The 22,095-nt window shown below is 42.3% G+C and overlaps 1 protein-coding gene across 1 annotated transcript; it reads left to right on the top strand.

The window, feature by feature from the left end:
• The first annotated feature begins 934 nt into the window (after positions 1 to 934).
• Positions 935 to 22,010, top strand: LOC112284079 (serine/threonine-protein kinase TOR). The gene is made up of 55 exons (XM_024523600.3): positions 935 to 1,284; positions 1,712 to 2,050; positions 3,171 to 3,245; positions 3,662 to 3,834; positions 4,139 to 4,237; positions 4,399 to 4,558; positions 4,765 to 4,908; positions 5,140 to 5,312; positions 5,478 to 5,682; positions 6,032 to 6,250; positions 6,366 to 6,518; positions 6,926 to 7,047; positions 7,277 to 7,376; positions 7,497 to 7,592; positions 7,802 to 7,932; positions 8,368 to 8,668; positions 8,814 to 8,906; positions 9,140 to 9,175; positions 9,303 to 9,401; positions 9,612 to 9,743; positions 9,929 to 10,091; positions 10,224 to 10,357; positions 10,538 to 10,590; positions 10,863 to 10,986; positions 11,132 to 11,338; positions 11,555 to 11,707; positions 11,978 to 12,130; positions 12,246 to 12,317; positions 12,492 to 12,656; positions 12,824 to 12,885; positions 13,015 to 13,115; positions 13,270 to 13,379; positions 13,678 to 13,872; positions 14,008 to 14,145; positions 14,456 to 14,524; positions 14,704 to 14,805; positions 14,954 to 15,094; positions 15,389 to 15,520; positions 15,622 to 15,802; positions 15,963 to 16,177; positions 16,355 to 16,561; positions 16,767 to 16,880; positions 17,145 to 17,420; positions 17,537 to 17,611; positions 17,774 to 17,840; positions 17,970 to 18,130; positions 18,282 to 18,455; positions 18,651 to 18,779; positions 18,917 to 19,000; positions 19,192 to 19,253; positions 19,449 to 19,521; positions 19,716 to 20,021; positions 20,279 to 20,517; positions 20,741 to 21,169; positions 21,530 to 22,010. Exons 1-54 carry the CDS (start codon positions 1,222 to 1,224, stop codon positions 20,757 to 20,759), a joined length of 7,569 nt encoding a protein of 2,522 aa, XP_024379368.1. The 5' UTR covers positions 935 to 1,221; the 3' UTR covers positions 20,760 to 21,169; positions 21,530 to 22,010.
• The last annotated feature ends 85 nt before the right edge of the window (positions 22,011 to 22,095 follow it).

Raw genomic sequence — 22,095 nt, 5'->3', positions numbered from 1 at the left:
GTCATAGTATTAGTTTACCCCCCCCCCCTGGTGACTTTTACTTTTTGATAACACGACGATATCAAATACTGGGAGAGAAGAGGAGGGAAGGGGGAAGGGAAGGGAGGGCCCATCAAACTCAACCTGTGGAAAGAAAACACAGTGGCATCCACGCTGCTTTAAGGCTCCAAAACACCCCCACCTCTCCAGTAAGTAACTAGTTATTTATTCTCCCCCGCTTAAGTAAGTAGGTCATTCATTCCATTCTATTCATTCATTCGTTCCATTCATTCGTTCCATTCATTCGTTCCTTCCTTCCCAAGTCAAGCTGCCATGAAGGAGAGACCCCACGTTCTCGACCCCCCATGCTCACAGCGCACTCAACTCACTCCGAGGCTGGCCTGCCTGCCTGCCTGGCTCGGCATCCAAACCCCCAAGAAAACCAGTGCGACGGGGACGGACGAACAGACGGACGGATGCCAAAGAACGAACAAACGAACGAACGAGCCATCAACGGAGCCTCATCGACGACGACGACGACAAATGCTAGTGATCGTTGGCTGTCGCGGGGGCGCAGCATTCGAATCAACCCGTGCCGAGCACGGGTCAGCGGCGACCATGTAGCCGTGGTGGCCTATAGCAACTCTACACCCGTGGGCTCGACTGCGGGGGGCGGGGGTGAGGGGGGTGCATGGCAGCCGGGCAAGGGCAAGGGCAAAGGGCGCGCCGCGCCGGGGTTGGGGGGTGAGTTCCTTCGTCGTCGTCCTCCACTCCACCCTTCTACCCCTCTCTACCCCGGTAGTGCAGTGCTGTGGAGCGCAGGGGGTGAGCAGAGCAGTCGTCCATTTCGGGTCGGGGTAACAGCAGGAATAATCACGATAACCAGGAACACGAAGCCATCATGTAGGAGGAGGAGGAGTTGGAAGAGAAGGAGCACGGAAGACGACGACTGCGACCAAGACTAGACATCAAAGAGGAGGAGCAGGAGCAGGAGGACGAGGAGGAGGAGGGAGGAGAGAGGAAGAAGAAGGGAGGAGAGAGGAAGAAGAAGGGAGGAGAGAGGAAGGAGAAGGGAGGAGGAGGAGGAGAAGGTGGACTCGGAAGAGGAGGTGGAGCTGCTGCAGATGGTGGCTATGGCGACGACGGGGGAATTTGCAATGGCGTGTTTCATGTAGAGGGTAGAGGCGAGTCGACACACAGAGAGGCGAGGGAGCCGCGTGCTTCTTATTGCGCTTGCCTGCCATGGCCGCAGGGACAGTGGGAATGGGCCCCCATAGAGCGCCGGACTCGCTGCGCCGCTTGCTGGTAAGCTCCATCGGTGGTGAAATCCTAGTTGGGAAATGGCCGGCGGTGTTTGTGATTGAGATTGTTTTTCGCATGCGGACGAGAAGACAGAGGAGGCGGATCGTGGGTTTTTTGTTGGTTTGGGGTCTCGGATAGTGGGTTCTGTGGGTTTGGGGGCGACGGACACTGGGATTCTGGCAGCTGGAGGATTTGAGGGGTTCAGGTTTTTGAACTTGCGAGTTCTTTTTTGTGGTTACTTTTTTAATTTTTTTAATGTTTTTTTTATATTTTTGTGGTTTGTTTTGTTTTCCATTTTGTGGAGGGGTGGTGTGAGTTCGGAGATTAGGGGATTAAGGAACTGAGATTGGAAGGAGGAAGAGGCAGAGAGAAAAAGAGAGAGAGAGAGTAGAGGGTGGGAGCGTGATTTCAGGGGTTGATTGGTGTGCAGGAAGGATCTTCACAAAATCTGGCGAAGCATGTGGAAGAGGAGGCGCGGGACTTGGGTGGGGAGGCCTTCACACGGTTTATGGATAATCTGTATGATAAGATTCAAACTCTAGCGGAGAGTGATGAAGTTAGGGATAATCTGGCATGTGTTCGTGCCATACGCGAACTCATAGATTTGCAGCTTGGAGAAATTGCCACGAAAATTGCAAAATTCGCCAGCAACCTGCGGCATATTTTCGAGCACAAGACGGACAGCGAGGTTCTGGTCAATGCTAGCAGGGCACTCGGCCACTTGGCTGCTACTGGCGGTGCTCTTACTGCTGATGTTGTTGAATACCAGGTAAATTGCTTCGCTTTTCAGTGACAAGCTCGAAAGCCCCAAACTACATTCACGGGTTAAGCTGCAAGTCAATTTTCACATTACATTAATATGCCGCATAAATCCTGACTCTTTAGTTTATTTGTGATGGGTTAACGGTTGAACTCGTAATCCTCCGATCTATGGTTCTGAAATGGAAATGGGGGGGGGGGTTTACGGTGTTTAAAGATTTAGGAATTAAAGTGGATCTTTCGTGTGTACCTTTCTCAGCTTGCAGACTGGGCCAGTTTTTAGAATAATACCGTGTTTCTGAGGGTAGTAACTCGTTGGCAACTGTGGGTTGCTTCGTACTCTAGAAATGATTCTTCGCTGGCTAAGCGGTTCAGACATGAAATAGAGAGATACAGTTTCGGCACATTGTGCTGGTCACGGTTCCAATATAGATTGTCCTTCTCTTAACGTTTCCTCAAACCTTCCTGCAAGGTATGGTGTGTACTTAAGTATTTTCTCCAAAATCAATTATTTAGACTCGGATGGTTCTGTAGCTGACACCATAGCGCTGTGTTCAAAATGTGTCATGTAAAAACTCCAGTCAAAGCATCGGATTTAGTATATTACTGAATCCGAAAATGATCTTGTTCGTTGTTGCCGGAGTATTGCAAATGTCGCAATGCTATTTTATTTGCGCTCTTTGTTCCTAGTCGGTATGTCGTACACCGCATTACACGTGATGAAGTGTTAATGTCTCCGTTCGTAGCTGCAGAAGTTAGACGATAGTTCCACCCTATTATCATATTTGAATCCGAATCATTCCGGTGTGTTGTCAAAATTGGACCTGAAGAATAGGGTTTGAGATATGCTTTCAGAACCCTAACTAAATCACACCTTTGAAACCTTTTTTTACGTAGCTCATTGCACAAACCTGCTGAATAAGAGGCTTGCGACGCTCGATGCCTATGTGAAGGTGGAGCGAAGGTCTTTACAGTTGGCCGAGGTCCTGCTAACTGTGCTTGATTTAGCTTTAGTTCGACTCTCAGTAATATGAAGTACTTTACCATCGTCAGCCTCGTCATGTTCGAATTTTGTATTATTTTCTGCGTTGTGTGTCATCTGATACAGGGTGACATACACTTGTCTTCAGGTCAAGAAATCTTTGGAGTGGCTTCAAGAACCGCGTGTGGAGAATCATCGTTTTGCTGCTGTTCTAATTTTGAAGGCATGTAACTTCACCTGTTCTGCTCTTAGTTTCTTCCCAGGTTCTGCATGGTTAGCTCATCTGGTCATTTTTTTATGTGATGTTGCAGATGTTGCAGTTATCTTGTCTAGGACTACGTTAAATACGAATTATCTTGTCATTGCATTTTCTTGGTGTGGTGAAAGAACTGGTTGCTGGCGTGAAATGATCTTGTTCTGTGGTGGAATCCTCTAAGAAATGTAAGTGATTGCGGGGATGGTTTATGAACAATGACCAAAAACTATTCCAACGGTCTGTCACAAGTGGCCAAAGAAAGTTAGGCTAAATGCCCTCAGTTCTTTCCGAGGTTGACAAAGAACAAGATAATTCTAGCGAAGGAATAAGCTTTATGCACACTGTAAAGGAGATTTATCTGTCTGTCCTCGATTGTCATGCAGGAAATGGCAGAGAATGCCCCGACAGTGTTCAATGTGCATGTCTCGGACTTTATAGAGGCCGTTTGGGTGGCTTTAAGGGATCCAAAAATGCAAGTCCGAGAGGCTGCTGTTAAGGCCTTGAGAGCCTGTCTTTGTGTTATTGAAAAGCGTGAGACTCGGTGGCGCGTTCAATGGTAAGTTTGGGTCATTGAGTATTGTACTTCGTTCTTGTTTCTTGATATCTTATTCTTCTTCTTCTTCTTCTTCTTTTTTTTTTTTTTTTTTTTTTTTTGGTATATTTAATTGATGCACTTGGTTCAACTTGATTTTATGTCTTATATTTTTGTTATGGCCTCTTCTGATTTAGTTTATTGTTGTGTTTGGAAAGTGCCAGCTCGCTTTCTCTTCTCTTGTCGTTGATTATTGACGGTTATTACAGCTCTTAGGATTCTGCAGCGCATCTATATTTTACCAGATTACCCATAAATGTGTTGGCAGGTATTATCGCATGTTTGAAAGAACCCAAGATGGACTTGGTCCAAGTGCAAGTGTGGAGAGTATTCATGGTTCTTTGCTTGCAGTTGGGGAGTTGCTACGGTGAGTATGGAATTGTACTCTGTTATGCTTCTCACCATACTTGGTAGTCAAAATCTGGAAATGATCCTAGAGTTGCCCCTGGATTTTCTCTTTTAAATTCTACCACTAGCAACGTAGTCATTATTTTTTAAATTTTTATTTATGTTTTTGTCATGGAGCAGGAACACTGGAGAATTCATGATGTCTCGCTACAAAGAAGTAGCTAGTTTCGTGCTCAAGTACCGTGAAATCCGCAATCCATTAGTGCGACAGAGCATCACTGCATTGTTGCCAAGGATAGCTCACTTTCTTCGTGATCGCTTTGTGTCATCTTATCTTAAGGTGAGGCAGAACATCCAGCAACTTTAGTATGCTGAAGTCAGGTATCTTTAGGGCTGTGGTGGTATGGAATACTCTACAGTTTTTGGGTGGTTTATTTTGAGTGTGCATGTTTTTGTATTGTTCCCTATGTGAATTGCAGCGTGTCATATAATGACTGTTACCCTTCGATGGGGGTGGGGGTGTGTGGTTGTGATGATGGCGAACAGATATGTATGGATCATTTGTTGAATGTCATGCGTAAAGCTGATGAGCGTGAAAGTGGGTTTCACGCATTGGCTGAAATGGCTAGTGCTGTTGGCAAGGAGTTGAAAGAATACCTGCCTATTATTATGAGCATTTTGAAGGATGCGGTGCGAATCCTATTTTGCTGCCACTTTGTTTCAATTTACTGATTTTATGCCAGTGTTGAGCCGTGTCGTTCAAGATGTAAATCATTTATATCTAGGAGTAATGTCCATGTTGTGTCCTTTTTTTAAATGGTTCAAGTTCTGGAAGAAATGTAGGTAGGCTTATTGAACTGTTCAACTGGCATTCATTGGGTACTTATCTTTCGACTGTTATGTGAGAAACTCCTTGTGCAGATAAATCCTCCTCGTCGTGGACGGCCTTCCCTAGAGGCAGTAGCCTGCGTTGGTGCTCTTGCAGATGCCATTGGACCAGACATGAAGCCTTATGTTGAGGGTTTACTTGATTCCATGTTTGCTTTGGGTCTTACTCCTACTCTTGTGCATGCTTTGAAGCAGATATCTTCCAGGTATACGCTAATATTATACAAAACAGGATACCTTTTGATATCAATATTGTTGTGAGTTTACGTATTTTAAGCTTTACTGTATGGTGTAACACCTAGTCACATAGGAAGAATTTCTACGCACAGAATGTCTAACGAATGGGTCTGCGTGCTTCTTGTTGCATTCAGGATAGATTCCTTGTTACCAGTGATTCAAGAAAGACTTCTTGACTCTATTTCATTTGTATTGGCCAAAACGCCGTATCGGACAACACGAGGAGTTACTCCTGTTGTGCGGCCCTTGAAAAATGCATGGATGCCTTCTACTATGGACATTTCGGGACCCGCTTTAACTCAGCTCGCACTGAACACTCTAACTAACTTCGATCTTCGGGTGCGTTTGACCATTTCACTTGTCAAGGGAAGGTTTATTTCAATTGGCGTAGTGAATTGGGTTTTCAAGTAATTAGGCAGCTATATTTATGTCTGTTCAATTATATTAGTTCACTGACTATATTCATTGTATCTAAAATATAATTCTCTCTTGAATGGACTCCTTGGATCACCTCACTTTGTTCATATAATTTTGTAGATAATGTACTTTGTTGTGTTATCGTTTGTACTTCGTATCATGGAATCAAGTATGGAGGTTTTGGATTTAATGCCGAATATCCTTTAATGGGAGTTTTTGTTTATGTTTTTGGTCTTTGGACTTATTGTGGAAAGGGTATGTTTGTGGACAGGGTCATGAACTTTTGGAATTTGCGAGAGAGGCGGTTATTGTGTACTTGGAGGATGATGATGCAGCTACTAGGAGAGAGGCTGCTGAGTGTTGTTCTCACCTTGTGGAACACTCTTCTAAGATTGTTGAACTTATTGCCATTACACCTGTAGTTGTAAATACTCGCAGTGGTCGCACCACAGGTGTAGGGATACGCCGCCGACGACTTCTTATTGAAGAGGTTGGTGCGGCCAATGCAAGTTCTCTTAATTTGTGTCTCAATCAATAAGCACCGGTATGGAAGAGTGATTGGAAGCAGCTTGGTTAACCCCTGATCATTTTTGTAACTTCTGCAGATTCTCGAGAAGCTGTTAGTAGCAGCTGTGGCAGATCCTGATGTGGGTGTAAGGAAAACAGTGTTTTTGTCTTTACACAAATACCACAGTTTTGACGAGTATCTCGCCCAGGCAGACAGCCTTCGGGCAATCTTCATTGCCCTTACAGACGAGGTTTGTGTTTTAATTTCTTGGTCTAGATTCGCACCTTGTATTTGCTGGACCTTCTGCTATTAGTTTATTTTTTCTGACCTGTGTAAGTTAGACTTTGAATTAGCATGTCAATGTAGTGGAATTGTTGTTTCGTTGCCCAAGATGATCGTGAGGTGTTGGGTTATGAGTTGGTAGTTGAACGTGTTAGATAGAAGTTGCGTTGTTAAGCCGCATTATGGTGCACTTACCAGACATCAGAAGAATCATGTGTAGGGGATAGCTGTTTTTTCCCTGATAAAATGGGTCTGGTTTAGTCTCGTATTAGTTTGAATTCACATTTAAAATGAGACAGAGGGATAACATGATATTTTTTTAAGCATGGCTCCTAATTATAAATTGTGCTTTGTGACTTTATCATCAAATTCAAGGCTTATGAAGTGCGGGAGCTCACTATAACCATGGCTGGTCGTTTGGCTGACCATAATCCAGCATATGTACTTCCAGCATTGCGTCGACATCTTGTTCAGCTCCTGACAGATCTTCGACACAGGTGAGCGACTCCCTCAGGAGCTGTGATGAATTTTGCAGCCTGATTCTGCCTCAGTAGCTAACATTTATGATGCTGCCACAATGGCCATTCTTAGTGAAATTTGCTTATATGTGTTTAAAGTGATGCCTCGTTTAGATATGATCAATATGAGCCTGATTTTGGGCCGTCTTTTTCCTCAAAGCTGAAATTTGATATTCTGTTCTTGCTGTGTTGGGGATGTTTTTGGTAGTGCTGACAGCAAGAGTAGAGAAGAAAGCGCAAAGCTGCTTGGCTGCTTAATCAAGGCTTGTGAACGGCTTATGGGTCCCTACATAGATCCGGTTCTGCGGGTGAGCTTTGCCGAGATTTGTTGAAGGAACACGTATTAAGATTCATGGCTTCAGTCGGGATCATCTTTTTTTAGATTCGCCTTTTTGTATTAGTTCTCTCACCTTCGTTCTACGTTGCAGACCCTATTGGAAAAGTTACAGGAAGGTTCTGTTGGAACTGGAAATAACGGTGTCATTGCTGGGGTCCTCGCAACTGTCGGGGATCTTGCCAAAGTGGTATGTGACTGTAACATCAGAGACCTTTTGTTAGGATGTTTCCGTTATATTCTTTCAAGTTAATTAAATGTTCAAGTTAAAATCAAAGTGTTGCAACTCTGGCTTGATTATCATTTCACATTGTAAGCACTGCCAGATGGTGATATCCAAATCTTGGGAATAAATTGTGATTCTTAGAATTTAATAATCCTTTTTGTTTGCATGATTAGGGTGGTTGTACGTTGAGACGTTATATGCCTGATCTAATGCGTCCAATAGTCGAAGCACTTATGGACGGTACATCATTCAGCAAGCGTGAAGTTGCAGTGGCAACCTTGGGTAAAGTTGTTGAAAGCACTGGGTAAGTTGTCGCATCACCTGTTGCGATTGTAGAAATAGTTGAGAACTTTGATCGACAATTCACGTGAAGTCAATTATGTACTGAAAGCACATAGTTTTCCATGATGAACATGACTCACTGAGGAGATTAAAAAAGTGACATATGTGAAAGTGGTCCATGACATCAGAATAATTTAATCTTTTAGCTATGAAACATCGCAATGTGCGAATTACCACTTGGTTCTTTCTTGGACTTATGCTGACTTTGGCGCGTGGAGCCTGGTAGAGGTTTTTAAATGGAAAAGTATTAGTGAAGCAAGGCTTTCGATCAATATTCACCCTAGCGCATCGTTATTCGGAAGTGTTAATCGACAACAAGCTTTCACGAACTCATATGGAAGTATAGTTAATGTGGGAACTCCATATTTATATATGTATTTTTCTCCCTATTTTGCAGATATGTTGTGCGTCCTTACACGGAGTTTCCACACTTGCTGGGTCTACTTTTGAGATTACTCAACAGTGATCTTTCAGATTCAGCCCGTAGAGAAGTGCTCAAAGTTTTAGGGATAATAGGTGCTCTTGATCCTCATCAACACAAACGAAATCAGCAGTTCCTTCCAGGTCCACATGGAGAAGGAGCTCGGGTTAATGGAGCTGAAAGCGGAACTCATAATGCTCAATCCCTGGAGGAGGTGCCTGTCGAGCTTCTTCAATCTGGGGGTCTTTTAACCACAAATGAAGACTACTTTCCTACAGTACGTGTTTTTTGTGTGTCTAAAATGATGTTGATGTTTAGCAAGTCTAATCATATATCTTAGCTTCTTGTTCCGAGTTAGTGTTCGATATTTTGCTGAATTTGTTCTGCGAGACTTCTGATGACCAATCTCGTGTGTTTCTCAGGTGGCCATCAAAGCTCTGCTGCGAGTTCTTAGGGATCCCACTTTGTCCAGTTACCATCACAGGGTAGTAGGTTCCTTAATGTACATATTGAAGGTATCTGTTGCACTCATCTCGCTGTCGCTTTATTGTAGTATTTGTTCATCTTTTTGCTTGAGAAGGCAGCTAATCCTGTCCACGTTGTATCTTAATTCATGCTGTTTTTTTCCTTCCAGCTCAGATGTTGGATAGAAAATTGAGTATGATGTCAAGGTTTTGAGGGAAGATTGGGCGGTTGGATCTCTTCGGTATATTTCCCGTCTAATTTTAAAAATTTGTCTTGCTTGCAGTCAATGGGACTTAGCTGTGTTCCCTATCTTCCCAAGGTTTGTGCCAACCCATTCTTACAGGCCATGTTCTGAGTTTACATTATGTACTGAATCACTTCTTGTGATGTTTTGTTGCAAGTGAAGTCTCTGATTGCTGCTGATGTCTTTAAGCACCTTGGTCCAGGTCCTTCCTGAACTCTTTTTTACTATACGAAATTGCGAAGATGTCCTCAGAGAATTCAGTTTCTGGCAACTTGCTTCTTTAGTCAGCATTGTACGCCAGGTGGGAGTCCTTACCCGTACTTCAGATTTTTACTTTTTTTGGTCCTGTAATATACGTAGAAGGAAAGCTTGAGGTTATGAAGGCAGGTTGGAAAGATTCACGTATTTAGCTGACGAATATGTTTAATGTTCTATTCTGAAAATTTCACTTGCTGTGCTTTTACGATCCATTCGAACATGACCATCTTTATTTTTGCTCTCGTGGCTGCAGCATATTAGAAAATATCTTGGTGAGATTCTCAAGCTAGTGCATGAATATTGGAACCTGTTGATGCTCCCTCTTTCACCGAGAACGGGTCCTTCAATGCTACATACGAATGCTAAGGCAGGCAATATTTCACCGGTCAGTATCCATCCTCATGTTTCTAATATATGTTCGTGGTCATTTTGACCGTTGTGTGATCTTGATTCTTTAGTCAGTGTGTGATTTATGCAATAGGGTAACCAGACCAAATGTAAGTTTCGTTTCTTGAATGCTCGTAATGGAGTTCAAATTCATCGACTTACATCTGAATTGCTGTTATTCAGGTGTTGAATCTAGTGGAACAGCTTAGTTTAGCATTAAATGATGAATTTCGGGGATACTTGCCGGAGTTTTTACGCCTTTGTGTTACTGTTCTTACTGATGCTGAGCGCACTGGTGATTACAAGAAAGTACCCCCTGTTCTACATACTTTTGAAGTTCTTGGAGGTACGTGTTTCAACACTGTGTCGCTCGTGTTTTTATGATTTTCACTAGCAATATTTTGTGTTTCGACCCATGCTGTGGTATACTATGGGGATGCTAGTCCTACTGACGCTAAGGTATTGCTGATGAACCCAGGTAGTGTTGACGAGCATATGTACTTGATACTTCCAGCTCTTGTACGCTTATTTAGGCCTGATGTCTCAAATGCTCCCTTAGAAATCCGGCGTGCAGCTATCAAAACTCTTGGTCGACTGCTTCCTTGTGTGCAGGTATTCAAATTGACCCACATGTGTGCATAAATTTCGTTTTTATTTAACTTTGTTCGTGATACACATGTTTTATTCTCATTGTTCTCAGTATGTTTTCTTCTGCCTTGTCACCAATTGTGATGTAAGATAATTGTAAACATACTGTAGGAGGTTAATTCAGTTGCTTCGTTTTCTGATTAGGTGTCTGGACTCGTATCATCAGTTTTACTCCCTTTGACCAGGGTTCTTGACGGGTAAATTTCTTCAAAAACTTGGAATTCGGTCTGGCGATGTGTGCATATATACATTAACGTGGACGTTGGTCTATCGATATATATTTTTACTCGTATTTGAACTTTTCGAGATTCTCCCTTAAATACCCATTTTCTTGGTATTCACCGTTAGGTTTCTTGGTTTCTTGGAGGAAAATATGTACAGATTGACGCTATCGTTAACCAACTTTTTCCTTTATACCCACCGATTTCTTTGTTTTATGTGATCCATTAACTTCAAAGTGTATGCACAGAAGCATTAATGAGTTACGCAAGGACGCTGTGGATACTATTTGTGCATTAGCGGTGGCAATGGGAGCTGATTTTGCTTATTATGTGCCCTCTGTGCGGAAACCCATGTTACGTCATCATGTACATGTAGGTTACACTTTCGTGGAACGTGTTTCTTTTTGTATTCAGTACTTCTCATTTTTTTCTAGTCATCATTGAGTGTTTCAATTTTTTCAAAAAAATATTAATTAATTCATCGGAACAAAATGACTATGATCTGTGCCATGAACAGCATCCACAGTTTGATGCTTTGGAGACTCGTTTAAATCGAAGGGAGCCCGCATACATGGATGTCCATTCCACTCCTCCGGCGACTGTACCACCTGTTGTTGCGTACGGAAGTATTCCGTCGTCACCATCGTTCCACAATCTTAATTGGGATGGCGAAGTCTGTGATGGGGAGAATTTTGATTCTTCTGGAAATTCACGTCCTCTGACGGTACTGTAATAATGCCTCAGTCATCTTGCCTTTTTTTGTTTTTTTTGTTCACCCCTTCTATGTGGTCAGTATAGTCGGAGGACACCAGAATAGGTCGTATTTTTAAAATATAAGCCAATCTGTGAATTGTTTTTGAGCAGTGAGTTGTATCTTCTTCCCAGAAGTTTTCTGTGAAGCGGGTCTCATGCATTTTGACATGAGACATTGTGGTGGCAGGTGAATGAAGGGGCTTTGAGAATCGCATGGGAGTCCAGTCAAAGAAGCACGAAAGAGGACTGGACAGAATGGATGCGTCATTTCAGTGTGGAGCTTCTTAAAGAGTCCCCGTCACGCCCACTGCGAACCTGTGCAGGCCTTGCCCAATTACAAGTGAGTGTCTTTAAAAAGACGTTCTGAAATTTATACTCCGATTGTAGTTTTGGAAGTTTATGTTGTTAGAAGCTTACGTACATACTTGAATACAGTATTTATCTTTTTGTCTTACATGTTTTGGGAGCTGCATATAATTGAAATGTGCTTGTAATTTTCAGGATTACTGTTTGATTTTCATCGTGGCCATCACCTAGACAATTATTGAAGTTAATTTTTGTGTGTTTCTTCTCAATCATCTCACATGCCATTTACATGGGTTGTTTGTAGCCTTTTGTGGCCCGGGAACTGTTCGCAGCAGGTTTTGTCAGCTGTTGGTCACAGCTTAACCTTCAACACCAGGAACAGCTAGTGAGGAGTCTAGTGATTGCATTCTCTTCGCCTAACATACCTCCTGAGATTCTGGCGTCTTTGCTTAATCTGGTGATTTGTCTTAAACTCCATAACCATTTGTTACATCGTTTGGACTGGTTTTTAGATAGGAAAGCTTTAGTTTTGGAAACTCTTCTAATTCAAGTGGGTCGTTTCATGAGATTAGGCTGAGTTCATGGAGCATGACGAAAAACCACTTCCAATTGACATTCGAACACTTGGACAACTTGCAGAGAAGGTATGTTTTTGTCGTCTGTATGACTTTGACCAATGAGGGGTCATTGATCGTCGTAGTTTATGGAGTAAATTTACAATGTAAAAAGATTCAAGAGTAGAATCTGCATTTTGTAGCATTCTTCATGTTGCCTTTGGTACGTTGATAACGTAATGCTTATGGTGCCTTTGTGGACAGTGTCATGCTTACGCTAAGGCTTTGCACTACAAGGAAATGGAATTTGAAGGAGCACAGTCTATGGATTCTGACGCAATCCAGGCCTTGACTGTGGAGACCCAGCCTCAGCCTGTTTCAGCGGTTGAGGCCTTGATCCACATTAACAATCAATTGAACCAACATGAGGTATATTCTTTGATTTTGTTGATGACCCTGTACAGAAATTTTTACGCGGTGACATTCTTAGATTTTGACTCAAGGATATCTACAGATGTACTTAAATGCATTGTTGCAGCGAATGTTTATGGTAATCATTATTTGTGCAAATTCTTTTCTCTCTATTATTGTGGCAGGCTGCCATGGGGATCTTGACATATGCACGGAAGCACCTGCGAGTTGATCTCAAGGAGTCATGGTATGACACCTATTACTCACTCCATCTTGCCTCTTACTGCTGTGAGTCTCAAAGAGTGGAAATAGTTAATATAAGATTTTTCTGTTAATGTGTGAAATTCCTGAAGCCATCTTCTGGATGCTTGCACAGGTATGAAAAGCTGCAACACTGGGAGTTGGCCTTGGAGGCTTACAAGAAAAAAGCTTTACAGTGCCAGTCTAACCCGGATGAACTGCAGTCAGCTACACTAGGTTTGTATCTCGGTGCATGTAATCTTCTTAATGGTGAAGTGCTGCGTAATTTGGATTAGTGTTTAGTAGGATTTGTTATAGAGGTCAGATCTGAAACCAGAAAATGACAATCATTATTATAAAATCCAAAGAGACTGAGAGTTGTGTGTTGCAGGACGAATGCGGTGTTTGGCAGCACTGGCACGATGGGAGGAGCTGAGCATTCTATGTCGAGACAGTTGGAACCCTGTTGAAGTTTCTCGTTGCCACGAAATGGCACCTATGGTTTGTAACTCAAACCTGAATTGTGTTTAATCGCCATTTTACTGTTATTCGAACCACTTTGTTTTCTCAAGCCGGATTCCCATTCTCAGTTCCTAGTTGTACGTGCTTTTAAAATTCTTAATAGAGTGCGAATTTGAGTTAGCAATTGAGCTTCATGCAGGAACTACATCCTCTTGCTATAACAAATGATGACTCTTTCTTTAACAGATGACAAATTTCTTTACCATCTCGTTTGTTTTAATCCAGTCCAGCGAGTTCAATTGCTCTGATCATTGATCCGGATCCATATTGCCTGCAGGCTGCTAGTGCTGCGTGGAACATGGGAAACTGGAAGGAGATGGAAAAGTATGTTACTCTTTTAGAAGATGGAACTAACACGCAGGTCCATTTACCGACTCTGAATACAAGCGGGAGCGGCAATGGAGCAAGTGACGGTGCCTTCTTCAAAGCTGTTCTATGTGTTCGACGCAGTGTCGACGCAAAGCGTCAATCAGTAAGTTCCAATTCGAACACCAATATACACTGGTTTTAGGCGCACTACGTATACTTTGTAAGACTTCTTATTACGTTACAGTTGGATCTAATTAGTCTTGCTGAATGTCGTGGTATTTGATGTGTTCGTTGACAGGATGCAGTAGATCCCAACTCCCCAAGGTACAGGGAGTTAATTGCTGGATTTAATAGAGAAATCAATGAATCCATGCAAGAAGCTAGTCAATGCGTGCAAAAAGCACGTAATTGTTTGGCCACCGAGCTTGCAGCGCTGGTACGGTGTTTTGTAACGTGTTTTTAATAAACTATGTTGTGGAGAGGGGAAAAGAAATAGTTGCAATAGTTATACGCTCTTCGTAGTAATTAAGATATAATTATTAGTGATTATCATTGCAGGTCACCATGAAACATCTCGTATAATTACAGCGAGGGTTGCTTGTTGACCTTTAGACGATCATTAAGTCTTTAAAATGGTTATTTGGGCTTCATATCCATCTGTTCACATGCTGTTTGCCTTTTCTTTGTCTGTTACTTGCTGTGCATACAATTGCTTCAATCTTCTCCTTCCCTCATTTACTGGACAGGTCTTAGAAAGTTATGACAGGGCGTACAGCAACATGGTTCGGGTGCAACAACTTTCTGAGCTTGAAGAAGTGAGAATCAATCCTTTCACTTCGTTTTGCTTAACGTCGATTTTGTAATTAACTTGACATCTTCTGCATTTTAGTTTTATGAGAATCTTACTATCAGAATTTTGTGCTGATTGTTTTGATTGATAACGCTAAGTCTTTTCTACTCATTACATCTAATGAGTGCTCGATTCCATGAGCAGGTTATGGAGTACCTCTCTTTACCTTCACCAAAAGAACCTCGTGCTGATTTGATTCGGAAGATGTGGCGGGATCGCATGCATGGCACCAAGCGGAAAGTTGAGGTGAGTTCTTGCATAGAATGTTTTTCAACAAGACGGAGTGTATGTTGTTTTATATTACAACAATGTACCATTTAGGAACTGTATGAGATGTATTGAGCATTTGCCTTGGCTCACCTATGTCTCCACACTGGTTTATCTTGGTGGTCAGGTATGGCAATCACTTTTGGCTGTTCGGACATTGGTGCTCCCACGAACTGAAGATACGGAAACCTGGCTTAAATTTGCTTCCTTGTGTCGCAAAAGCGGCCGAGACCGCCAAGCTCGATCAACCTTGGTGAAACTTCTTCAGGTTGAATATCTTTACCCTATCCTCTAGTTTATATTGTGATTCTGATGAACGAAGCAGGCCAGTTTTAGTATCTCAGGGGTCTCACTGCACCCCGACGACGATATGTACTTCACTCTTTATAATTTGATATTCTGTATCCCACTGGGGTCTTTAAGGAAAGTTAGGGGGGTTAGACGCCATTATTATCTAGTGACTCCATCTCTCTGCAAATCTCTTTTGGTTGTGTTGATGCTTACACTCACCATGGGTGGATAAGGATCGTTGTGCTAAAGTGCTTGCTTTTGTGCTTGACAGTATGATCCTGAAACAAGCCCACCTGATGACCTTCCATTCGCGAGTGCTCCACAAGTGATGTTGGCTTACTATAAGTATCAGTGGTCTCTTGGGGATGAAACACAAAGGAGAGACGCGTTCCTTCGGCTTCAGGTTTGTATTCTGTTTCGCGTTAAGTTTTGTAGAGAATCGTCAAGCTGGATGCAATTGTTAAGGTTTGCTGACCATGGTACTTTTCGTATTCTCTGAAACAGGAAATAGCAGCGGATTTGACAGAGCAAAACGTGGCTGAAGTAAGCGGGTTGTTTATGCCAAATGCATCCTCTGATGTTAGCTCGACTGTTGGGGGTGTGCCTCTTCTAGCGCGTGTACATCTGAAGTTAGGCGCATGGCGTTGGCACCTCAACCCTTCGTTAGACGATGAGACCGTGCGAGGTACACAGATAATTCAGGGTTTCATTTGTATCGATTGACCATGATAGGTTCATTCATTTTGTGACTCACCAGCATCTTGCTCATTTTGTCACCATAATTCTTTCTAGCTATGATAAGCATATGAGTTATGTACGCTGACATTAATGTCTTTGCCTACTAGGGATTCTGAAAGACCTGTCGTCTGCAACACAGTATGCCAGCAAATGGGCAAAGGCATGGCATAAATGGGCTCTCTTTAACACAGCCCTTATTGTCTCCTACACTTCTCGAGGTCAACATGCTGCTGCTGGTCGCCATGTGGTTTTGGCTATTAGTGCTTACTTTCGATCAATTGCCAATGGAGCCGCAGACAATGGCCGAGATGGTTGTCTTCAGGTTATAAGCAATCTTTTGATTTTTAGTCCTCTTGTACTCGCCGCTGGCGATTACTGTTTTTTGAAGCTATCTCTATCCTTCAAACCACATCTTTCTTTGGGCCTCAATTTACAACATTTTCATTTACATACATCATGGGCATGTTGTTGATCCACTGCGGGTTGTTGTTTTCAACAGGATATATTGAGGCTGCTCACCCTCTGGTTCTACCATGGTGCCTCACGAGATGTGCAAGATGCACTGCAGAAGGGTTTTGATTTAGTGCCAGTTGAGACATGGTTGGCTGTGCTTCCTCAGATAATTGCTCGTATTCATTCCAATACTCCTGCGGTCCGCACACTTATTCAGCAACTTCTTGTTCGGATTGGTCGAAGTCACCCACAGGTATCATTGGTTTTCTTGATTAGGATTCTCTGTGGCCGAGATCAGGCATGTTGAGCTCTGATTATTTTGCTCTAGTTTGTAGTGTTTTATGTGATTAGTTGAAGTCAATCGCCTACGAAGAAATCGTTCAGCACTTAGTAACGTCATGCCTAAAGTGCAATATCATTTTACGCTTCACCTTTTTTGTTCTGCTCTCTACGTGCAGGCGCTGATGTATCCACTGCTAGTGGCTTGCAAATCCATTAGTACACTTAGGCAAAAGTCTGCTCAATATGTTGTTGATCAAGTGCGTCATCACAGTGGAACACTTGTTGAGCAGGTAATTTCTTAGAAAAGGAAACAGTGTACCAGAAGTTTCTTGCTTTCTTTGCTTTCTTGCTCTAGAATATATGTTAAGCTTTGTTTAGCATTGTGTATAAATTAAGTCAGTGGTTGTCATTGCTACTTATAGTCATATTCTTCCCATATCATTTAGAGGGTCAAATGTTTTTGTAGATGAACGCGTGTTATTTGGACTAAAACGCCGGTATTATTTTCATGCTGCGGGTTTGACATCTTTGACGGTGAACTGTATTTTGTGCAGGCCCAGCTGGTCTCCAAAGAGCTCATACGTGTTGCAATACTTTGGCATGAGATGTGGCATGAAGCTCTTGAAGAAGCCAGTCGCTTATATTTTGGGGAAAGGAATGTGGATGCTATGTTCAACTGCCTGCAACCTTTACATGCTCTACTCGAACGCGAAGGTCCTGTGACAGTTAAGGAACAACAATTTGTTCAGAACTATGGACGCGAACTTGCAGAGGCAAACGAATGTTGTACGAAGTACAAGCGGACCGGGAAGGAAGCGGAACTTACTCAGGTTTCACTATAAATCGGCCACTAACAATCTGCCTTAATATTCTTTAATTTGCAAAATCACTACTAGGCATGCTTGCGTTATAACTCTTACTTATTCTAACTTCCGTTTGCCTGTAGGCCTGGGATCTCTATTATCATGTATTCAAGCGCATCAATAAGCAGCTTCCTAGCTTGACAACATTAGAGCTTCAGGTAATTTCTTGTACCATTTAGTTACTTGGGCTTAATCTTCATATTTTATTTGTATTCTACTACGTTGATCATGAAACAATCGTATAATACGGTACATCGATTCTAACAAACAGTAACACATCCTAACTCTTTCTGGTATTATGGATGTGTTTCTGATAACAGACTGTGTCACCCGAGCTTTTAGAAGCTCGAAATTTGGAGCTAGCTGTTCCTGGAACATATCGGGCTGGTTAGTATTTCAATCTCTGCTTGACAAGTGTTTTATTGTCCCATTTTTCATGGATTGGTGCAACGGGAGTCTTTGTTATCTTAATGATTGACATAAAACGCTGATCTTCATATATTTGCTACAAAACAGCTGCGCCTCTTGTCAAGATTGCGGGGTTCTCCCACCAACTTGTTGTCATCACTTCCAAACAGCGTCCGAGGAGATTGACCATCCAGGGCGACAACGGGAAAAACTACGATTTTCTTCTTAAAGGGCATGAAGACTTGCGTCAAGATGAGCGCGTCATGCAGGTTTGGCAGTCTTACTACTGTCCTGCATTCGGTTTTGAAGATGAACTTGGTGCTCTACGCAATGTCACCTTACCGTCTTCTTTATTCTTCTATGAATCTCTCATTCTCTTAGATTTGATGTGAATGAATCCCTTTGGTCTGTCTGATGTAGTTATTTGGGCTGGTAAACACACTGTTGGGGAATTCACGTCTTACTGCGGAGAAAGACCTATCAATTCAGCGTTATGATGTTATACCCCTTTCACCCAATAGCGGTCTTATTGGCTGGGTACCGAATTGTGACACTCTTCATCACCTTATCCGCGAATATCGTGATGCTCGCAAGGTGTGTAACCGATGCTATGTTTTGGTGATTTAGTGAGCCTTGCAGAGCGTTTTTGAATGGCTTGTGCAATTATTTTGTGTGATGATACCTCTTTGTTTCAAATTTTGCAATATCCTGCAAGTAGAAGGAAAAGCTCAAGAACTGTGTATTACTTATTTCTCATTATAAATCACTAAGGTTTCTTGAATTATACAGGTCCTTGTGAACGCGGAACACCGAACAATGCTGGGGTTTGCTCCTGATTATGAAAGGCTCACACTCATGGCTAAGGTTGAAGTATTTGAGCATGCTTTGGACAATTCACTTGGGAATGACCTGGCTAAGGTATTACTCGATACTTTCCCTTGGTGATGTTTCGTTTTATCACTGTAGGATCACTATATAATACATGTCTATCTCTGGTGAGTAAGTTGTATTTCAGTTTGTCGTTCTTAAGACTGTGTCTGGGGTGTTTTTTCAAGGTTTTATGGCTGAAAAGCAGAAGTTCTGAGGTCTGGCTTGACCGTCGGACTAATTACACCCGCAGCTTGGCTGTCATGAGCATGGTATGATTATCCCTGTATATGCATGCACTTTTTGCAAAGTATGTAGTGATATTGAAGGGTAGTCTGTTGTTCCTGAGTGCTTTTGGATAGGTTAAGCGTTCACTTCATACCAGTTTATGTTTATGAAAGGTAACGCGCGGCCAGATTTTTTCCTGATTTTCCTTGAAACGTCTATCATGGTTGACTGGCAGGTTGGATATTTGCTTGGACTTGGAGATAGACATCCTAGCAATCTCATGTTGGACCGTCATAGGTACTGCCCTTTCTGATGTTCCAATTTTATTAATGTTGAGTTGGTTTTGGTTCGAGGAATCTGAATTGTGAATGGTTTACTTTGCTCTTGTATGCCGTTCCTTCCAAATACACTGATTAGCTGTGCAGATTTTTTTATTTGAGTTTAATGGTATATTTTCTCCCCATTGCTGATTTTGTGCTGGGTACATTGCAGTGGGAAGATCCTGCACATTGATTTTGGTGATTGCTTTGAAGCATCTATGAATCGTGAGAAATTTCCGGAGAAGGTGGATCTTTCACCCTCAACATCGGTCAACCCAATGCGTTACCAATTCTCTTGTTGATGCACATCACATTCTGTGTCCTAAAACTATATATATATATATATATATATATATATATATATTTTCTTTTCTTTTCTTTTCTTTTTCTTTTTCTAATTTCTTGTTCGTTCTCAATAAGAACTGTTTTTGGTCTCCAGGTGCCATTCAGACTTACTCGTATGCTTGTGAAAGCCATGGAAGTGAGCGGAATAGAAGGGAATTTCCGATCCACTTGTGAGAATGTCATGCAAGTGTTGAGGACCAACAAAGATAGTGTGATGGCAATGATGGAAGCTTTTGTTCATGATCCCTTGATTAATTGGCGACTATTCACATTGCCCGAGCCACCTCACATAACTGGTCAGGGTCGAGCTGGAGGACATGGAAATACAGAGGAAGGGAATAGAACCTCTAATATTCCTTCTCCCCCACAACGCGGTGCACGAGAGCGTGAATTGCTTCAGGTTTGGTTCCTTTTCTGATGAGTAGGTTTGGTTCTACATTTCTTTCGGAGAGCACTTATCTCACAGTACTTTAAACTCAAGCATTACAGTGAATCCTACCTGTTCAAGAATTGGAAATTGCTTGCATCCAGTGGCATTGTTGTAAGCCAATGTGTTTGGAGTTGACTTCCATTTTTTAATTGGGTAGATTCGATGTTTTGCACATCTTCCTGATTTGTACCTTTATGTGACCGATTCTTTAACTTTGATTTTTTCAGGCCTTGGGACAGCTTGGAGACGCAAATGAAGTGCTAAATGAGCGAGCGGTGGCTGTTATGGCACGCATGAGTAATAAATTAACTGGTCATGATTTCATGCCCACCAGCACAGCCTCACACTTACTTGAGCCCAGAGGCGATGGCCGGGAACTGGAGCCTGGATTGAGTGTCAAAACCCAGGTGCAGAAGCTGATTACTCAGGCCATGTCTCATGAGAATCTTTGCCAGAGCTATGTCGGGTAAGAATTCTCACTCTGGCTTTTTTACATTAACTCTTAGCACTTGCAAGGCTTTCTGTGACTTTTTAATGTGGCTGTGATGCTCATGATATGTTCTGCAATTTTTGAACCTCTGGTTGAACATCCAGTTGAACCTTGGCCTTCCTGTCTTGGTGTGAATATTCGGACTGGACTATCTTATTATTGAGACTCAGCTTTTGTGCTTGACATTTGGTTTTGGCAGGTGGTGCCCGTTCTGGTAGGAGAAACTAAAGATGAGCATATGATAACTTGTGGCATATTATGCCCCTCTACAAATACGTCAATACTCTACAAGTCAAAATCATTTTTATCTTTCGCCTTCAGGCTACAAAAATTTGGTTACACCGTCTTGTCCGTTACGTTATTTGGTCCAGAATGTACTCTACATGGCCGCCTTAATGGAGCTTTGAGGATGTCACCAACATCTGAGGCGCATACATCTACGCTGTGTCGTGATGCTTGATCTGAAACTTGTTGCTATTCAGCGGGGAGATGGATTTGTGTTGGATTTTTATCCTCGCAATATTCACACCAAGGCCGGCAGGCCAAGATGGTACCTACATTCATGCCTGAGCTCGTCCAGTTTCCCCGCCAACTTGAAGTCTTATGTGATGACCAGCTCATCCACTTGGTAGCTCCCTTCTCTTGAATCCTCTAATTAATGTCTGATTTAATTCATGTCCTAAACTGAGCTTGACTCTGGTGCACACTGTATACTGTAGACATATTATGTTACCAGTATGAACTTCCGTTTCATGGTGGAGTCATGCATTTGATAAGGCTTCTTTATGCGATCTCTACATGTTTCTGCAAGTGTTGGGAACCTCTTTAGCATGGCGATGTCCAAGAGGATTTCACACCAATCTGCATAATGTGTGCATCCATTCCGGAGACATTTCAATGACTCTCGAGAGTGGCTTATGGAGTGTCTTCGCAATACTGACCAAATTCTACTCTGGCTAATAGAGTGCGTTATTTTGAATATTTGCAGGCTTTCTTGGAATATCGACTTCAACAGAATAGTCCGTAACGACCTCTTTGCTCTATCACTTGATTAAGTTGCCTCTAGAAGCTACCATACGTTGATGTCGGTTCCATCAGCTTAGTGTTGGATTTGTGTTGTTTTTAGTTTGCCATGTGGGTTCAACATAGGTTTAACCAAAGAGAACGTGACTTGTGTCACTTCTCAATTTTAGTCAAGGGAATTTTGAATTATTTATGTAAGAAACCGACATCACTGTAGGGTATCAAGAATGTTGCGGCGACAGAAACCTTTCCTAACACATCTGTGCGGCATTCTTGTAACACCACAGTCGAACTTCATCGATAGAAACTGATAGTGATGAAATCAGGTAGTGGTATGTTTTGCTTTTCTTGTACATGAGAGCCCTTCCAGGCTATATCTGCTATTTCTGTACAAAATTTATCTTGTATATACTTTCGTCTCAAGTCCTGCTCCTTCAATGTCGTAATCTATTCGAGTACACACACACACTCACCTCCCTTTTTGGAAATTGCTGAACTGAAACGTTGCAATTTACAATTCAGTACCACGGT

The sequence above is a fragment of the Physcomitrium patens genome, chromosome 6 (genome assembly GCF_059467195.1).
Source record: "Physcomitrium patens ecotype Gransden chromosome 6, ASM5946719v1, whole genome shotgun sequence".
Lineage (NCBI taxonomy): Eukaryota > Viridiplantae > Streptophyta > Bryopsida > Funariales > Funariaceae > Physcomitrium > Physcomitrium patens.
The sequence above is the reverse complement of the archived record's forward strand: the minus strand, read 5'-3'. Positions and strand labels throughout refer to the sequence as shown.